The sequence below is a fragment of the Pempheris klunzingeri genome, chromosome 8, assembly GCF_042242105.1.
Source record: "Pempheris klunzingeri isolate RE-2024b chromosome 8, fPemKlu1.hap1, whole genome shotgun sequence".
NCBI lineage: Eukaryota > Metazoa > Chordata > Actinopteri > Acropomatiformes > Pempheridae > Pempheris > Pempheris klunzingeri.
In genome coordinates this window covers 6518536-6538265 of record NC_092019.1, presented here as the reverse complement: position 1 = coordinate 6538265, position 19730 = coordinate 6518536, and the positions used below count along the sequence as shown (strand labels likewise).

General features: G+C 42.4%; 1 protein-coding gene across 1 annotated transcript; it reads right to left on the bottom strand.

The window, feature by feature from the left end:
- Nucleotides 1-14172: 14172 nt before the first annotated feature.
- Nucleotides 14173-19386, bottom strand: prdm13 (PR domain containing 13). The gene is made up of 4 exons (XM_070836126.1): nt 19219-19386; nt 17557-17688; nt 17334-17454; nt 14173-15662 (listed from the first exon to the last, which is right to left on the bottom strand). Exons 1-4 carry the CDS (start codon nt 19384-19386, stop codon nt 14173-14175), a joined length of 1911 nt encoding a protein of 636 aa, XP_070692227.1.
- Nucleotides 19387-19730: the final 344 nt, after the last annotated feature.

Below are 19730 nucleotides of genomic sequence, written 5' to 3'. Positions count from 1 at the left end.
GACACAGAGCTCAGTGGGGACCAGAGAGGTGGACACACTGTACATGATTTGAGCTACAGCAGCCATTGTAGTCCCGACAGGGCTCACAGGTGGAAATGTATTCAGTCACAGCCAGGAAGCGAGGAATTACCTATGTGACAAAATAATGAAGCCTAGTGTGCAGTGCATGATGCACACATTTGTTTTGTCACGGTATCTGTTGTGCTGGGGACAATGTTCATTATTTATCATGTATAAAAATATCATAATGTGGCATGTTATGCAATATTTTAATAATGATACGATTACTTCAGCACACACACTGAGAACCAGGGGTGTTATGCAAGCGAAAAAAGTCAGCAAGTCACATTATTTCACTCATTACTCAAAAGCAAAATAATAAGATACATTAGGCTACGGTGCAACACTGTGCTACCTTTTCCATTACATTTGTGTTACATGCTTTCTCTTTAGCTTCTCACATGTCCATGTGCCAAACTAACATGTACACGACCCTGATATCAACCTTCCATCAAACTCTAGGTCACAGTGAACAAGCTGACCCCCAAACTGTTGAAGCAACTATACATCACTATACATTGCTTTGACAGAAACATAAACTAGTGAATCTCACATTGCAATGCTCTGCACTCAAAAATTCCTGTAACATGTTACAGAGTGATACGTAACAATGCAACACTGAGCATAAGTTCCTGATCTACTAAAAGTTGCATGTGTAACTAACACATTATGGTCCATAGTATGTAAACATACTGTGGACTGAATCTACACTTGGGAGGAAGCATCATTAACAAATATGTTTATTGACCACAGTGCATTGAGGATTGAATGGGCAAAGTACAATAGCGGTAGTTAAAGGGGCAGGACACACAAAAACCCACTGGGAGTATACAGCCCCTGCAGATCAATGACCTCATCCAGAGTCAGTTTCTCTTTCAAAGGCGGCGAGACCAAAGAGCAGTGAGGCCTTTTCAGCACTGCAGATAACAAACCAACACCAGACATCCAATAAAGAGACTTCCACTTCATTTAAAAGCAATTAATATTCTTGGCCGGCCGGCGTGATCCCTTTGGTGTGGCAGGTCTGTACACGCCCCCTGCACTGTAATGGAGTTGACTGGTTAACTTTGAGTCTGTGGCCACAGTGTTGGCTGCCTGGGTGAGAGCACTGATGCACAGTGGGACACAGTGTTTAGATCAGAGTGAATGGACCTGTCTTACAGCCCACTGCACCCCAAAAGAGCCTCCTCTTCTCCATCTCTTTCTCTATACGTGTCTCGCTCTTTCCGTCTCTCCCTCTCTCTGTCTTTCCCGTCCTCTTTCTCTCCTCCATGCTCTCTCAGAGACCATCTCGGCTTTTGTTTCCTTTTTTGTCCTTCCTTTCTTTCTTTTTTAAGTTCTCTTCTTCAGTCGGTATGAATTGGCTTTCAATAGGAGCAAGGGTTTAAATAGTTAGCCTTTGTAATGTTTGGTAATGATTGTCCCTTGAGGATGTGAAAGACAGGCTAAAGGGAAAAATATTTTGTTTCTTTGAGCACATACTCTGTTACCCAGAAAACAAGGTTATTTCACATTTATTAATATGTGTATTTTACATGAAATAAATGTACTCAGTGATTATACATTTACATCTGTTACATTTTAATATAAATCAGAAATATAATAAAGCAATTAATTAGACACCCGTAGAACTTTTGATTGTTCACATCAAAAATATTTGTCTAACAAATGCCTTCATTTTGACTTTTTGCTCCCAGCTGCTGTTTGTATGTGAAAAGCTGGACCTCTCTTAAGCAGACGAGAAATAGATCATTTAGACCAGGGGTGTCCAAACTACGGGCCACCTGCGGCCCGTGGTCCAATTTTCATTGGCCCGCAGGAAATTCTAAAAATGTATTGTAATACGGCCCACACACATGGAACCTGCGCTGGACTGTGTTGTACTTCTTAGTCTCACCACTAGGTGAGGAGGATGTTTTTGAAGCTGTGCCAGCTGTAGTTGGCATGATCGGAGTTAAATGGGACGAGCTGTGTGGAGGTACGATGGATGGGGCTCCAGCTGGGACAGGCAAGCGAAAAGGAATGGCCTCTACGGTGTCCACCAAGGGGCAAGAAAGTGGAGGTAAGGCTGTTGATTCAAGCACCAGGGCTCTAGCACAGGCTATTTCAAGCTTCCCTCTCTGATGCTGATGCTGGGGGGGTGGGCTGCTCTACCATCCTTGTGCGCTGGCTAAGTCGTGGCTCTGTGCTGCAGCGGTTTTATTCCCTGAGATCAGAAATGGACCAGTTTAGAAGACAGACGGACCTCTTCATGAGCTCAGTGACCCTCTCTGGTTGGCATTTTTAGTGGATCTCACTGATCACCTGATCACCTGAACAAGAGCCTACAAGGCAAAGAATAAATGAAAGCCCACTAATGGAAAGGCTGTTTTTTTTTCTTGAATCATATTCAGTTATCAAGCAGAATTTACCTACATTTGATTGATTTTGCCAACTTTAATCCACTAGAGGTGAGGCGATATACATCACCTCTAGTGGATTAAAGTTAGCAATATAGCTCACTTCTAGTGAGAGGCCCAGCCCTTTGTATGTTTTACTGTATGTGGCCCTCAGTGAAAAAAGTTTGGACACCCCCGATTTAGACTGACATGGCAATGACACCTCGAGTGACTGTCACAAAACGTTGAAAAACACTTGAAAGGAAATAAAAGATGAATAAAATTTAATTCACTGTAGTTGAAAAGACAGAAGCCTCATCAGTTCTGATGTCCGCAATCAAAGTAGATTGTGATTATTTCTGTACAGCTTAACCTCGTCATAATCACACTCTATCCCGGCATGCATTTTCTCTAACACTCGACTATTAAACACAGACACACACTCATTTACACTACTAGTTTTCAATCACTTTAACCTGCATGTCTTTTGGTTTTTAAGAACAAAAAGGACTAAGAATTAAGAATGTCTGTGCCAAATTTCAAGACGTTCCATTCAATAGTCGTTGAGATATTTCACTAAAATGCCAAAATGTCTGCCTCGTGGTGGTGCTGTAGAAGAAGTCTGATTCATCCTCTGGGAACATGAATGTCTGTAGAAACATTTCTCCATCTTTGCACCATTAAAACTGAATAAAATAAAGAAAGACGCTATTGAAGTGTTTGGTTTGAATAAAAGTGCTGTGATTTCTATGTCTTAATGTAAATGTAGCACATGTACGGTATACAATAACACAAAAGTGAATGTCCTTGGAGACTGTGCCTTCAGAGAAAAGTTTGCCTTCAGAGACCTTTTCCAGCATGTTGAATGGTAATGACTAGTGCATTAGCAGTCGCCTGGTTGTTCAGTAGGCTGAGGGTAATGAGAAAATCAATGGGCCACATTCAACACATCTTTATTCCCAAACAGCACTGAATGATAAAGAGCTTTTCCAGCAGGAGAGTTCATTCATCCTCAGTTCTGATGACATCTTTTTAACAGTCACACACCACACACACGACACAGAATAACTCAAGTCTGAATGCCTGACTGAGTTACGCAGCAATGTCAACAAGAGTGCTAAGTTGACCAGTTAACTCTCACTCCCTTATAGACTGGCATAAGCAGCCTGCCAATAGTAGCTTGTAGCAGCCTGTGGGCTTCAATTAAATCCAACTTTTAACCCGCCAGCCAGTCGATGAGAGCCAGACCTGCTACTTTTAACGCCTCACACTTGTTTCTCTCACTCTGCTCCACATCCATACAGCACTCCATCTTTCTACTGAACAACCAGTGCCTCTAAAGCTCAATAGTTAATGAGTTAGTTAATAGCTCTTGTATATCGGGTTGCCTGGCCACCTCGGGAAGACAAGATTCCAGTAAGACAGGAAGACATTCGGTGAAGAAATAGTCTGACACATAAAACCACTTACTGTTTTAACATTTCACTTTTTGCACAAATTAAACAAACTAGACATGGCATGTTAATTAGTAAGCTTTGGAGGTGCTGGGAGAGAGCTTTTGTTTCTGTCTTGGGACAGAACCAAGTAAGCTTTTTTCACCCCTTTTTGCTAGTCTTAATGCTAAACTAACCTGGCTCCAGCTTAATATGTCATTATTCATTATAATTATCATATTCATCAATCTTCTCTCTGCCAGAAAGTGAAGCACATTTCCTATAATGTCAGACTTTTAATTAACATCTTTGCCATACAATTGGTTACAGGGTTTATCATTTGTTTTTGTGACCTTCATGTTTGCTGTTATGTGTTTCTGGTATGTCTGCCCACAGGCAAGGCACCACTTCACGTCCACTTTGTCTGATGTCCATCATTGCCAGGAGGTCCACATGTCTACCTCTACCTTCACATACTGAGATACTGAATGTCCCAATCCTTAGAAAGTCACTGTTTTTTTGTTTGACTCAGTAGCTGTGTGCTGTCTGATATCAGAGTACTAATTTTACAAAATCTGTTAACGTGTGGGTTTGAATTGTATGTGTTTGTAACTTAGATATGAATAGACTGCAGAGCTTGCGGACCTGACTGCTTGATGTGAGGGACCTGAACAATAGGCGTTATAGTTTTCAGAAACCTGCGCAAATGAAAATTCATCCTCATTATTCATGACATCAAACGGGGCTGGGGCCCAAAGCAGGCTCATTTGCAGCTGAATGTGGGAGGCAGTGGAGACAGTGGCCTGTTTAGCATGTGTTTGTGTTGCAGAGGTGGTGGAGGGACGGAGGAGGAGAGGGCACCAGTGGGCCACAGCTGGTGTGCCACAGTCTCAACCTTCTACCTGCTGCTATCACAACTGACAGGCTGGGCCACGACCGGGGACTAATAGTCTCCCTCTGACTGAAGTTGAGGCTGTGGACTCTACCCACTAACCAACCTCATTACCCTCACGTCTGCCTCTTTATCCGTCTGAGCAAAGTCAGCTCGTTTCTCCTGCTGCTGTCTTTCATGTCAGCCTGTCTGCCTCGACAAGTGAGAAGGACGAATAATGCCACTACATCATGCTCCCTAGCATAATGCCGGGTACTGTCTTCCTTAATCTTCCCCTTAAATAAAACCAGTTCGTCTTACCTTTACGCTGTGGGCAAAGATGTTCAGCTGTCCATCTTTCTGATTACAACTTGTGTCCTTCCCTATACTTCCCTACAGTTACGTGGATGCATGCCAACATGTATTACAGTGTCTTTTCGTGCTCCTTTATGCTTTTTTCCCTTGTATGTGTGTGTTTCATCTTCCTCTGCAACTCTGTGAAACCAGCTGTGTGTGTTTACTCTACCTGGTTTACCTGCTCCAGGAGAGCTGGCTGCCAGCAGCAGCCGCGTCACTTCACATCCACTCTGTCAGACCCACATCATTGCTGCGAGGGCTGCACATCTACCTCAAGATTTGTGTACACGGAGTCTACAGCCAGGTCACTTTAAGTTGGTGCGTATGGGTTCGTGTGCTTGTGGAGCCATTTGTGCAATCTCTTTCAAACTCTATCTGACCAGTTGTGCGTGACTCTACCTGTGTTCATGTCCTGGTCTACCAGCTCCAGGAGAGCAGGCTGCCAGCAGTGGAGCAGTCACTCGACATCAGCTCCGCCAGACCTAAAACAGGCCCAGAAACTGAGACAAGCACTCGCTGCCTCTCTGTCAAAGACAAGTTATTTTACAAACCACGCTTCATCAGAAAATGGAGTCAACTGAAATACTAAGCCGTGTAGCAAATCTTGTGCTGCTTAGTGTAAGAAAAAAAAAAAAAAAAAAGAGATACAGCAGTGTTTATTTTCCTGTCCAGGTTGGTGAACAAAGAACTTAGACTGTGGCCTTGAAGTAAGAATACAGTAGCATCACACTATGTTTACTTGTTCTTTCTTTACCTTTGTCTGTGCTTCATTGTGAAAAAAGCAGGTGCTGTGGCAGAAAGGCTTGTGATGCTGAACACGGACTATTTCCAAGCTGTTTTCTATATACTTCCTATAGTACATTGTGGGCAACCAATGGGAGAACCACAACTCTTTCAGTTATAATCCTAAAGATTTTCATCATATCAAACCCAGATTTTGATGTTACAGTTACACTCATTAGTTACCTGTTTACATAGTAGTTTGCATTGTCACTGGCAGAGTCTGCCATAACTGCATTGAATGATATGCAAATACTTTAAAGAAATTTATTTTATTGTGTTTAAGATATCAGCCCCTAAATTTTCTGCTTTCACTCCCAAACTATGAAGCGGAATAGAACTGAATTAGTGAGACTTACATTTTTTTTTTTTAAATGCCATTAAAAAAAACAAATCAGTAGCAGTTTGTCTTCCCAGTGACAATTCCTTTGTTATCTGCCTCTGAAATGGGACCATTTATTCAAATAAAAGATCAATACGCCCAAATTGGTCACAGCAAGGTCTCCAGATCATCCAAAGTTCCAGGGACACAGATTCTGTGAGGGCATGCTGCTTTTAAGGTTATTTTTTTCCATTTTCATTCAACTAAGCACATTCAACAGCAGGGATAAAGGCCTGACACATACTTTAGAGCACATTAAATTGTGTCCACATAGGCCAATTGATCCTTGTGTGTCAGGTGGGAAGTGAGACAGAAAGTTACTGCACCTGTCAAATGATGAAATGAAGAAAAAATATTCCATTGGCCTTCACTATTCTAAAGGAAATAAGAAAGCCTTGAGATTTTAAGCTATATCTTCATTTTGTTGGTACTGACAGAGGACTAAGTACTTGCTACTAGTACTAGCGATCTGAACCTGTTAAGTGCCATCATTTTACATGAGGTAAAAAAAAAAAACAACTTGTTTTATTTCTTTATTTCTTGATTACTGTGTGAGGAACCTGACAGAGAATGTGTATATATTCTGTCAAATAGGTACATGTATTTATTTATTTTTTAATTAATATTGTCATGTAGGTTTTCTTTGTGACCGGTACAGCAGTAAGAACATGAAAGTGGCATGGTCTCAATGGGAGGAAGAATGACGTGGTAATTGTAATAAAGTTGTTTGCAAGTAATACAGTGCAAAACATAGTGTCTAGGAGCTTTCTCTTCACTTGATTAATGTTAAGCTTGTGAACCTCTTCATAATATGGTGGTTTTAATCAAATCTGTGTTTTTAATACATTTTCCTGTCCCTTCTCCCCTTTATCACTGAAGATCTTGCTCTCTCTCTCTCTAAATGGAGTTTGCATAATCTGTTACTCACCAGTGCTACTAGTATCAAGAAGAAGATCAAAGTGTCAATGGGCATGCACAGTGTGAAGGTTTTGTGCCACGTAAGCCCTTCTTAACCCCATCAGGGTCTGTCCATGGCTCTCATCGGACAGGGCATTATTAAATTATCTCCTAAACACACACACACACATCGTCACAGTACTACACAGCAATACACAAGTGTGTATCTGTTTTTGTATAATTGTCCAATATATACAGTCAGACTGGTTTAACATGAATCATTCAGTATTAAAACTATAGTTTTGATTTAGTTGCCATGTTTCAATGAGGATTTTATTCAGAACCTCAACTCTTCATCTTGTTCAGTTGAACAAATTCTTACATGAAATATTCACATATCCTTTTCAGCTTGACTGCATCCTGCCTTTACAGTGAATTGGGTACTTTACTAGTTCAAAACCTCAACATCAGTCTGAAATATTTGTCATCATTTCCATGATAAGAAAAGGGTTCCTGTGATCAAAGATACCCACATCAGGCTTTAGACGAGGCTGAATTGTAGCCTAGAAACGAGTCGGCCTGCTGGTGAAGTCTGGTTTTGGATCAAATTCTAGGCTGGGAGTCAAACTCTCTCAATCAAACTCTTTTTTCCCAATGTTCCCACTAATGAACGGCACTAATTGATTGAAAACGCTGGTGGGAGGGGATGAGCGAGCAGGGTGTTAAAGTGTGAGAGACTGAAGGGGGTTTGAACACAAACAGTGCCTGGATTGGGTCCAGACTGATGTGGGGGCCCAGAGTGGAGAGCTCTGAGTATTGTACATAGAGCAGAGGAGATAATACTGGGTACACTGAGCGCAGGGGAGCGGACGCATAAAGGGACTGACAGCTCCAGTCCTCTGAAGCCATTGCCCTGCTGAGAGTGAAAACACTTTAGAGTTAATTACAATAAGTCCTGTGGATTTATGGCCAATTACAATGAGAAGACATGTTGGTATACATTGTAGATTTTATGTACATCATAACTGGTTTTTCTTCTTTTTGTCTTAAACTGACTGTATGCAAATAAATTTGAGCCACCAAGAAAGTGAAGGCATCACAAGACATGCAACTGCAAACAAACATTTCTTTTTTTCCCCAGATAATTCCTTGCAACCAAGCTAGCTTGGGTATACAATCACTGAGCTCTTCCTTTAAAAAGACTGAGGTCACCATCCCTCTGGAAAAATGTAATTTGACCACTTGTATCTGCAATCGCATTCTTCCATCACTATCCAAAGCTTGTGACCAGTAGGTGAACAAGGATCAACCAGCAAATCAAAAGCTTTGCTTTGTTGTTCAATTCTATCTTCACCATCACAGGAACCTGACTCACACTCAACCCCCACCATTCACCATGCCCTCACTAATAGAAGAACCTCAAGATATCTGCACTGCTCCACTTTGGGTTAGCTGTTGTCTGGAAGGTAAAGGCCAAATTTTTCAGGAACTGAATCAAAGCTTCCACTCAAGTCCACTGAGGGCTTGAGTGGAGGAATGGAGTAGCAGCACAGTATGTTTCAGACCAACTTGTTACTCAGCACCACCACTTTCTAATTAATATACAAAGGGTATTATTGTTTTAAAAAAAAAGACCTATTTCTTGCTCAAACAAGCCAATAGAGTCAGCAAAAATGTGCAGCTGTGTGAGGCACAAAATGTTGTGTGATCTCAGCAGGTAACAGGTGAAAAGATATTGGTAAATTGTGCGCATTCTTAATGACCCTCGGCGTTTGTCCAGTAATGCATTACTTCATACAGAAATGTGATGATTTTTTCCACTAACAAAAAGTAAGGGCGTTGGGAGTGTTGGATCTAAACAGCAAGCTCACAGGCCCGTTGTATTCTACGTGCTATATACAGAGATGGGTGTGGAGGCTTTCATGCTGCGCTGAGTGATAAAATTAATGTTAGTACCTTTTTAATCTATGCCATCAGGGACACTCATACTTGAATGAATGGCCACAATCGTGCCCCAGTATCTTCCCTCTCCCTCTGTTGTTCCACAGCTATGTCTCCAGATGTGGCAACTTAACTTTGTTACTTAGATCCCCTGCTCTCGTTCCTCCTTCAGACTCAGCAGACAGCCATCGGCTTGACAAGGGTTTTTCTGCTTCTTTTTTTGTTTTCGTGTTTTGAAGGGAGACAACGTTAACCCTTCACCTCATCTCGTTCCTCCTTAGCCTTAGCGAGCCCCCTCTGCTAGCGTCCAGCCAACTAGCCTCCACTCTGCGTTCCTGCCAGCGAGCAACAAACCTGATTCCCAGCCTGCACCTCAGTCGGCCAGCCTCCAGCCTGGCAGCCCTCTGCCTCCAATCGGTACGGGATCGTTGTTTCAGCTTCAACCTTTCTAGTGTGGTGCATTACTCTTCATGTTTCCAGGCCGTCACTAACTGTCTTCCCTTGTGCAACAGGGTCATCTTCGATCTGCCTGCAAGCCTGCTTACCCTAATGCACCTCCTTCCTGCTCATGACATCCACCCTCACTCCTCTTGCCTACGCCAGCCCTCGTACCTCTTCTCTCCACCTTGTCACTGCAAGTCATTCAACAAACGTTCTTGACCTCACAATAGCTCCCATGAGTGCATCATGCGCTTGGGTCTGTCCTGTAACAATGTAACATACAGAATGTTCCCTGTCGGTCAATCGATGATGGACCGGTTGTGTGACGTGTCACACAGAGACACATAGAGCATGAACACCATGAAAGGAAAAGGGAAAAAAAAAATTATATGTATATATATATGTATATGTATATGTATATGCGAGTATGTGTGGTTCCTACTGTATGTAGTATGTAAGTATGTTTCCAGTGACACCATCATGACAATACAGTGAAGACTAAATGGATTCAGTAAGCCGTGTCAAGGTCACAACTATCTTTACTGCCTTTACATCTTGCATGAAGGAGATGTCATTCACCAGCAGCTAATTTAAAGTATTAAATTGCCAGCAACCATCACTGTGGGATGTCTACTCTTTATTTTCGCTGTGCATTTATTCTACATTGACACACCACAGCCAAGCCAATTGTGTGCAAAACAAAGTACAAATATCAGGTAATCGTAGCGTGGAAGGAACTCATATTTTTCTGCAAGAGACTATCACAATGGAGACACAAAAAATGAAGTGAAATCTTAGCAGCAACAGAAATGCAGTCAACAGAGGCGAAGTCTGTCATACTGTGGCCTATACTGTTCTAGATATTACTGAGCAAGATTATAAGTAAGTGTACCACATCGCAGATTAATCGAGGATGTCTCAAAAATGGCCATAGCCGTTTTCTCTCTGTTCTGCGTGTGAAATGGAAGGTGTTTGACTGGTCAGTGGAGTAGAAGTGTGTGGAAAGCAGCCGCTGAAGTGATGGCATACCAAGCCTGCCGCCACATTCAAGTTGTAGGTGGCAGCTTTTGTTTTCACCAATAAAAAAAAAAAAAAAGCCTTAAGTATAATAATTAAACACAGCTGCAAAGGCTTGCACGAATGTAGATGAAGAAACATGAAATGCAAATAGCTTCTCAGTAGATATGAGTTCTTCCTGTAGATATGAGTTCTTATAGGATTGTATGCAAACCTCCACATCTTATTCTGTTGCCTCTTGATTCTTCATTATTAATGGACTTTTTTTGGACAGGTTGCATTAAATCAGCACTGCAAAAGATTATCAGTGTCTCCTTCAGGAACATTCACATTTGAATGAAATTTCAGCATTTTTACAAGACAGAGGACATGTATACTGAAAGTCGTGGCATAACAATACTGAAACTTCTGCTTTGATTATTCTTTACTCAATGTTACACTTCATCTTGTTAAATAACTTTTCAGCTTTTTTTTTTATTTTCCCATTTCAAAACTCAAGACAGTAATTTTTTTTTTAAAAACTGCAAAGGCTTGTAGGAATGCAGATGAAGAAACATGAAATGCAAGCATTTAAAAAGGCATTAAGTCCTTGGAGCACACTAGATACTTCAATATTTCATATTTTATATCATGTGCAAATCACTGCTCCAGAACTTTCCCTTAGATATGAGTTCTTTGCAAATCAAACCTTCTTCAAATCTTCTTTTGTGATCCATTGATCTACCTATTTGGACAAGTTGCCGTAAATTTGCACAGGAAAAGATTTTATCTTTCTATTTTGTCAAAGAAACTGCTGTGTTGTTGAGGTTTATATAGACTGTGGATGTGATGCATTTAGTTTTGATTCAGCTCTTAAAAGAGAGAAAAAAGAGTGTCCTCTGTAGCGTTCCTATTTAGGGCAATGACCAACTCTCAAACTTGTGGTTCATGAAGGTCTTATTTTCCTTAAAAAGAAAATGCAGTAGTCTCGAACACCCCGTAAGTAGAACAGCAAAGAATAAAACTGCACATTTCTATACTCACAGAAAATCTACAACATTTATGAAGCATTTAAACAAAGTTTTACAATAAGTACAAGGTTTTCAACAGTAAAGCACAATACATTAAACATTTTCCCCCATGCTTGAAGACACCAGTCCAGTTCTTATCCGTTAAACCATGCCATACACACTTTTGCCATTATTTTCTTACTTGATGAAATGATGCAAGCAGTCAGTGCCAGAAAAAGTATGCAGCCCCTGCTAAAATTTACACACACTTACAAATACAACACAATAACCCACACCAGCCCACTCCCACTCAAGAGCTGCAAGCACTACAGGCCTCAGAGATGAACAGCTAAGCTAAGCTAGTAGTGGAAATGTTGTCAGCGCTAGCACAGGTGTTACAAGCCTCAGAACGACGGGGCTAGGCTAACCTAGCGGCAGACAGGCGATCAACATTAGCACAATTTCCTCATAACATACACAGCAGCAAATGTACACCTGTTTTGACAACCAGCATTTCTCACAATAAACAAAACTCGTACCTTGATCACCTTCCAGGTGGGTGTTATGGCGTTCTCGCGATGAATCACGAGATCACATCATATCCGGGTTTTAAAAACGAGTAACCTGTCCTTCAAAATAAGACCCCATATTGACGTCCCCACATGATAATGAATGGAAAAATACAAAATAATTCAATTCAAAGTTAAACGCTGCAATATTATAATCACTTTAAAGGGTCACTTAAATCCTCCAATGAACTTTTACAATAAATTGGGACAGTGCTGAAAGCACTGGTGCAATGTATTTGATTTACTCAAGTACTCAAGATTAAACTACCTAACAGCATATAAAACGGTTAAAAACAGTGTTTTGCATTGAGTATTTTGACTTTTGATACTGTAAGTGCTATTTTCTACTACTTGTTCTAAAGTTCAATAAATGCAGTAGTTTTACATAACAATATTGCTTTTAAAGGATCCGAATACTGTTTGATTTAATATTTTATTATTATTATCATTATTATTATTATTATTGTTATTGTTATTATTATTATTATTATTACTGGAAGGAAAAGAAGAAGAAGAAATACAGATAAAGATATATTTCTCCCGCCTCATCAGCTTCGCATTAATGTTTTTTTTGGATGGCGACAGGCCATACAGACTGATGCGGATTTATCACTGCGCCATAACAGCCATAACATAAACACTGTGCGGAGAAATCCTTCAGACTGCCAAAACGCACTCGTTCATGTGCATATTGTTTGTCTGCTCTGCTGAATTCTTAAAACCAACTGTGTGACACGAAACAGAAGACCAAACTTAACGAACATTGGAGACAATCGTGGAGTACAACTTTAATAAGAAAACCTCAAACACCTTTTTGATATTTTAAATTAAATTTATTCAAAAACCAACGACTTAATGGACAGGAGTAAAATATTGTGCTCATAGACAATATCACTTATAAACAAATGTATACAACACTTCTCCACTGAAATGTGAAATATCATACTTTACACGTCTTTACATAGGCTTTAACTGCAATCAATACAAATTTTCTCTCTAGAAATAATTCCTTAAATAAACTGGGCGCTGCTGCCGGCTGCTTCTTTAAGAACAGCGCGCCCCGGCGAGAAAGTGCAAATTTAAGTACAGATCTTTACTGAAGTCATGGAAATAAGAGGGATTGTAAGAAACATGTTGCAACTGTTTTGGTGAAATGAAATGCCCATTGCTGTTTTTAAAGTGCAACTGACAGTTTTGGAAGGGGATGTGGAAACACTGCGAATTAGTTGCCCAATTTTATTCACAATTAAAACAAAATTTAAAAAAAAAAAAAAAGAATCATATTCTTTTGCAGCTCATAATTTCACAGAATGTGTCAGTATCCAGTCTGGTGGGATGTAGTGCTTTTTTGCTTATTTTTTTCTGGATGAGGCCTCTAGTTAAGTAGCAAACCCATAGATCCTTTCTCAGGGGGGACACATATTACAAAAGACAGCACTGTTACCTTTTTACACCGCGAAAAATACATAGTCATTTAGCCTCATATTGACCTGTGTTCTTAAAACGACTGATAATGTGCGTAAGTGATGCTGGATCCTTGCTCCTGTTTTCACGGTGTTGTGTAAGTGTCAGTATTTTTGAAACGCCGCAGATAAATACAGTTTTTTTTTTCTCAACTCAGGTAAACAAATATGAAAGCAATTATGGTGATTTCCGTTTGAAGCAAACGAAAAATGCCTGGAACATCACTGGCGCACTCTGCTTCAGCAAGGTTAAGAAAGCCTGCCAAAAAATTCAAAGGCCACACATTCTTTTTTTTTTTTTTTTTTTCTGAAGCAGAGAAATATTGTTGAAGTGTCCTTGAGCAAGACACTGAGCATTTTACCTGTCAGATTACTGTGACTAACAGATAAATATGCGCTCCCCTCGAAATCGAAATCAAAAAAACAAATATTTCAACTGTGGATTATCATTGTGTTTGGGGCATGTGGTGTCCTGTGGTTCAGACGCCTTTGAGTCAAAGTCTAAAATGTGAAAATTCAACATTCAGTACAAGACTAAATGACATGTTCTGTTGTGTACACAACTGGAGTCTCTCTGTGGGCCACGAAAGCGTCTCAGTCATTATTTTTGCTCGACTCTTGGTCGCTCTGGTCGTCGGTGAAGCACACGTCCACCTCACTGTCGTTGTCGCTCTTGTGCTCTGCGTCCTCGAACAGGCCGTCCGGTTTCTCGTCCAGCTTCTTGACCGTCTGCCCGGGATGCCTGGACTTGACGTGCCTCTCCAGGTCCCGCCTCCGCACCAGCACCTTGCCGCAGAAGTCGCACCTGTAGGGCGTGTTCCCCTCCGCGTGGAGCCGGATGTGTTTGTTCAGGTTGCTGGGGTCTCCGAACGGCCTGAAGCACACTTTGCACTTGAGCGGCTTGTAACCTGTGTGAGTCCTCATGTGGATTTTCAGCCCGTATTTCCTGGAGTACAGCTTGCCGCAGTACAGACACAGGTGTCCCTTTTTCGGTTTGCCGGACCCGACGTTGCTCGCGTTCCCGGTGGGCATCGTGTCCAGCCTCGTCCTGTTCTTCTCCGCAGCTATTTCAGACAGCTGTTGCGTGTGCATGGCGATCTCCCGGTCGATGTTGGCGATCGAGCCCATGTCTTGGTTCAGTGAGGGCGCGCCAAAGTAGGACATTGACTCCGGGTACTTGAGGAGGTTGCCGAAGTGGAATTTCAGCGGATAGTAAGGTGAGCTGTACAGAAGCTCCCCGTTATAGACCGTGAAGGGCATGAGAGGGATGTTACAGTCTCCGCCGTAAGTCTTGACCCCATCGAAGTGAGGGAGAGAGAACCTCTCAAAATGGAGTCCAGGGGGCATCTGGGTGTAACGGGACGGGGAGAGGCCGGAGTGCATCCTACTGTCCACGTGCTTAAAAGCTGAGGTCTCCTCCACGTGAGGCAGCAACGGGAAACCTCGAATAGCGTTTGTGCATGGCACCATTGGAGAGGCAGAGTCCATAATTGCAGGAGCGCACTTTGGAGGGTGGTTCCCTCCTCCGTTTAGAGTCTCGCCTGCATTGCGGATTGGCTTCATGTTTCCAATGAGTTTGCTGAACCCCAGACCACTCAGCTTCCCATTTGCTTCCTCTCTGGAGGTGTCCGGGCCCTGGACTTTGGAGACGCCGGTCGGTTTGAAGGCAGAGCGCACACCCGGATGGAAGCCCATGCTGCTCAGCACCGAGGATGTGGCGCCAAGGCCGAGGAGGTGGCCTTGATTTCTGGCTGAGGTAACGCTCATGTCGAGGGCCCTGTCCTGCTCCTCTGAGCTGCTTTTCTTTGACAGTCCCATTTTGTTTAGAAACGGTGAGGAGGACACTGCCCGCCTGCCAGAGTCTGACATGGAGGAGTTACTGTGACCGCTCCTCGGAGAGGTGGAGGTATTGGGGATGTCTCCAGACTTTGGTGACCTGCTGAAGGTTTCCGTGCCTCTGACCTGCTCGCTGCTCACAAACCCCCGGCCGTTGCTCAGGGCGCAGTGGAAGTGGACGTGGGCCTTGAGTGTGTTGGGGTATTTGAATATTCTCCAGCAGTACCAGCAGATGTAACGCTCCTCACCTGTAAAGACAAGAGCAAACATGATGATCAGATGGATGCGGATCGTTAAGTCACTCAACACAGCGTGAAGCCAGATAGCACAGATGACATGAGCCAGTGCGTAAAATACCAGGTCCATGTAGAGAAAAGACCCTCTTCTTCCCCTAATATCACCCTGACCACACACAGCACGTGCATATAAAAGCAAATAGATGATGTGATGAGATCGAAAATACTCAGTTTGCAGAGCACTGGTTTCCAAATCGAGGCATGTTAAAACATTGCATGTCGATGTCCCCTTAAAGAGCATCAGTCACCTGAAATTTAAATGTAGTCTTACTGGCTATGCTTGCAGCCACTTTGGTCTGATGCCAAATGGTAACAGACACAGGGGGGCATCTTAATGACCCCCAGACCAGCACTCAGAGGTTAATATAGATGTAATGATTTTGTAATCCTCATACGGGCCCATTGTGTGTATGATCGCCATCAAAAGAGCAAACGCCCTGCCCAATCTGGCGCTCAGAAACGATGCATTGAATGCGGGACTTTCCCTCTCTGTGCTCTTTCCCGTGGAAGTGACAGCAGCTGTTGCTTGAAATCGCAAGTCTTCAGAAACAATGGCGGCGGCCCATCTGTTGACGCCTAATAATGGGAGAGAGCTTATGTCCAGGAGCGCACACGGTGTGCTGGGCAGGAGAATCAGGGCAATATACACCCCACATAAAAGTTAGCATTCATTAGGCCACAATACCTTGACGCACCCACCTAATTTACCGTGAAGCACTTGTTTTTGAATTTATTTGCTTTTGAATACATGAATATTAATGACGTGATGACATTTGTTAACCTCCGTCTCGCCAGAGAAATTGCTTTTTTTTTTATTCCGCGTTTCAAGCACCGTAATTACTTTATCACAATTATTTGTTTCTCCCAACGCAAGTTTGATATCATTTCACGATTCGCCATTTCGCCTTTACGTGTATTCAATTAGTTAAGAGGCCCCTCCACCTCCAAATAAAACATGTAATCCAAAAGCGTCGTCAATTGGTGGAATTCCCTGCAAAGTATCTGCTGTTAATAATCTTTTCTGCTAAAGAATATAACCGGATTAGTTCCTGCTGAGCTGGTGTTTTGACGAGATTAGGGAATAATCCCCAAACGCAAGCGCCAAATTGTTATTACGAGCCCAAACAACAAGATTAAAAATTCAAACACAGGCTGGGGACAAAGCAGATATCCTGAAAGAGATTATTACTGCACCAAATAATTACAGGCTACACCTTCATCTGCCCAAATGTCATTACTGCTGCAGGCCTGAAATAATTTATCTCTTAAATTAAAACGAATATTCCAGAAAAAAAACAGGGTTTCAAATTTTTCCCTTTTTATTTAACGAATTTTATTTACTTTTCTAGATTCTACGTTAAATAAATGAATGAATGACAAAATAAACAGGCCGCCTGAGGAAAAAACAACATCCAATCGATTTCCATCTCTGAGCGATAAAGGAGGGACATCATGGGTATTGGCAGTCATTTAACTGTGCAGTGATGGACCCTCAACATGTCGATGATGTGTCAGTATTATTATCATTATTATTATTATTATTATTATTACACATCCTCAGTGCTCACAATTTCCCTGTAATTTATTTCTGTGTGATTAAATCTATTAAGCAGTCTGATTTACCTTTTTCGTCGTGCGTGGGAGTGGCCGTGGTGGGTATGTCGTACCACTGGGCCAGAGCGTTGGAGTACCAGACACTGAGCTCCTCTCCTGCGGGGATTTCTCTCAGCACGCGGTAGAAAATCTTAAAGACAGAACATTTAAGAGGAGGAGGAAGTTAACTGGAGCGTCCAAAAAAAAAAATCTGGCACCGGCCTCAAAGTGTGATGTGATGAAAATTATTCACCTGTCCGCCAGGTAAGTCCGATACAGCCTCCAGGTTTTGCTCTTGGCTGTTCCTGGCGGCGCGGATGAATCCGATCCAGTCTGGCACTGGACAGCCAGACTCGTCCACGAACTCCCCCCGTACCAAGCGGATCTAAAAGCAGCAAACAAGCGGCCAGAGTGAGCATGGGACTGAAAACTGACAGTGTACAGTGTGGTGGGAATAAAGGGAACACCAAGGCCCTTAAACGCGTCACGAACCTAAAGAATGAATATTCAGGCTACATTAGTCAGAAACACATTTGGCCTATTTTTTTTTTTTTAAAAAGCAACTTTTTCTTCCCTAGCTTTTTCTATTAATCCTGCATGTATTATTTCTATTAATTTATTTGTTTATCTATATTTTATTGAACGAATTTTGTCACCAACACTGACGCCCGTGACTGTCTGCTTCATTACCTGGAGGTTCTGCGGCCACGCATGACCACAACGCGCTTAATGCGTCTTTATCCGCTCTGCTGATAATTTACTAAAGAGACTGACACACGGGCCTAATTGAGTTGATATGGGAAACGAATTTGAGGAGTGTCAGAGCGTTTCTAAACTGTTCAAGGACATTAAAGATCGAAGCGCGACATTTGACACAGAGATTGCACCTGATGATCGCCGGCAGCCCGGGGCCAAGCATTTAGACGCATCAATCACAGCCGCTGACAGCTTCAACAATAACGGGTGTAGATGCTCTCATGGCCGCAAATTGTTCATTTCTCTGAGTGGAAAAATAACTGCTCACAAGTTGGATTGTTTTTAAAACTTTCTTAGCCTATATTTTAATGGACCTTTTTTTTTTTTTTAAATGTCTGAACACCTTTATTTTCTATTTCTATTTGCTCCTCGGGGTTTAAGAAATATTCTTCACCACCACCCTGCTGTTAATCTAAATAATTCCAGTCCAATAACGTGAATGCAGTTTGTTTAATTACATTTTTATCAGTTATTATTATTATTATCATTCCTCCCAGCCCCAGGCTGTGGGCCCCGGCCTCAGTGGCATCTTTCTGTGGCCGCATTACATTAAAATTAAACGGCTCATCGGGATAACAGGCCCGCCAGGCAGTGAAATGTGAGGCTGCTGAGGGCATGAAATCCCGCACAGCGGACCCAGGTCGCCCATTAGGCCGGTTAAGTAGAAGCACAGACTGACAAGTCGGCCACTAATGGAGCTCAATTATTTCCAACTTGACAGGCCAAACCAATTAATAACCGAAGGCCCGATGGAGTTTGACAGTGCAGCTTTAAAATCCAAATCCAGTCCGTTGGTTTTTAATATTATACTCGCTTCACTTTAGAGGAAATTAAACATGGTGTGTTTACACATTAACAGGGTTATTTTTATTTTTTTCTAATCAGCTTCGCATTAAAATGTAAAAAAAAAAAAAAAAGTTTAAAAAAAAGTTTTAATGGAATTTTGGAATACGTAAATTGTAAAGAAACAAATACATAAAAGTTGATTTTAGAATATAGCAATTAATCCTTTATTCAAATCTGTCCAGTGCACCTGATTAACACGCATCACCTCAATATATTTCAAAATAAAATATTTTTTTTGGCTGCATAGTCAAGATAACATCAAATCAAAGCTTGAACGTGGAGACAAAATGTTTAAAAAGTGTTTTAAACTGACCTTCTTCTTGGGTCCAACTTCCTTGCGGTCTGACACGTACTTCCCGAGTTTGAAGACGCCCGGTACCGGTCCTATCCGGAGCCCGGCCGGGATGCTGCAGTCCGCAAACACACTGACGGTGGTGGACGCCCGGGTGGCTTGCATGGCGTGGGGTGAGATCAGAACCATGAAGACTGATGGAGACCGAGTGTGAGAGCGCAGGGAAGGAGGAAGAGGAGGAGGAGGAGGAGAGGATGAGGACCGGCCGATATCCGCCCTCAAAGTGACGCGGTGGCGTTATGCTCTCCGGCTTTTCTAGGGATGGTGCAGGCAAGGTAGCCCCCCCTCCCTCCCTCCCTCCCTCCCTCCCTCCACCCCTCCCGGCCTCTCCAGCTCAGGATGCAAGTGTGTGTGTCTGTGGGAAGGGGGTGGGGGGTGTGCAGAGAGGTGATGCTGTGCTATAAGGTAGTTTAAAGGGGAGAGAAGAGGGGGGAGCGGTCCTGACTTTGCAGCAGCAGCGAGTAGGACTGTGT

Excerpts from the sequence above, each read along its gene's own strand:
- prdm13 (XM_070836126.1), bottom strand. The coding sequence starts at position 19,386 with ATGGTTCTGATCTCACCCCACGCCATGCAAGCCACCCGGGCGTCCACC. Across the intron at positions 17,689-19,218 it reads AAGTTGGACCCAAGAAGAAG|ATCCGCTTGGTACGGGGGGA; the intron begins GTCAGTTTAAAA and ends TGCTGCTTTTAG. Across the intron at positions 17,455-17,556 it reads CGGACTTACCTGGCGGACAG|ATTTTCTACCGCGTGCTGAG; the intron begins GTGAATAATTTT and ends TCTGTCTTTAAG.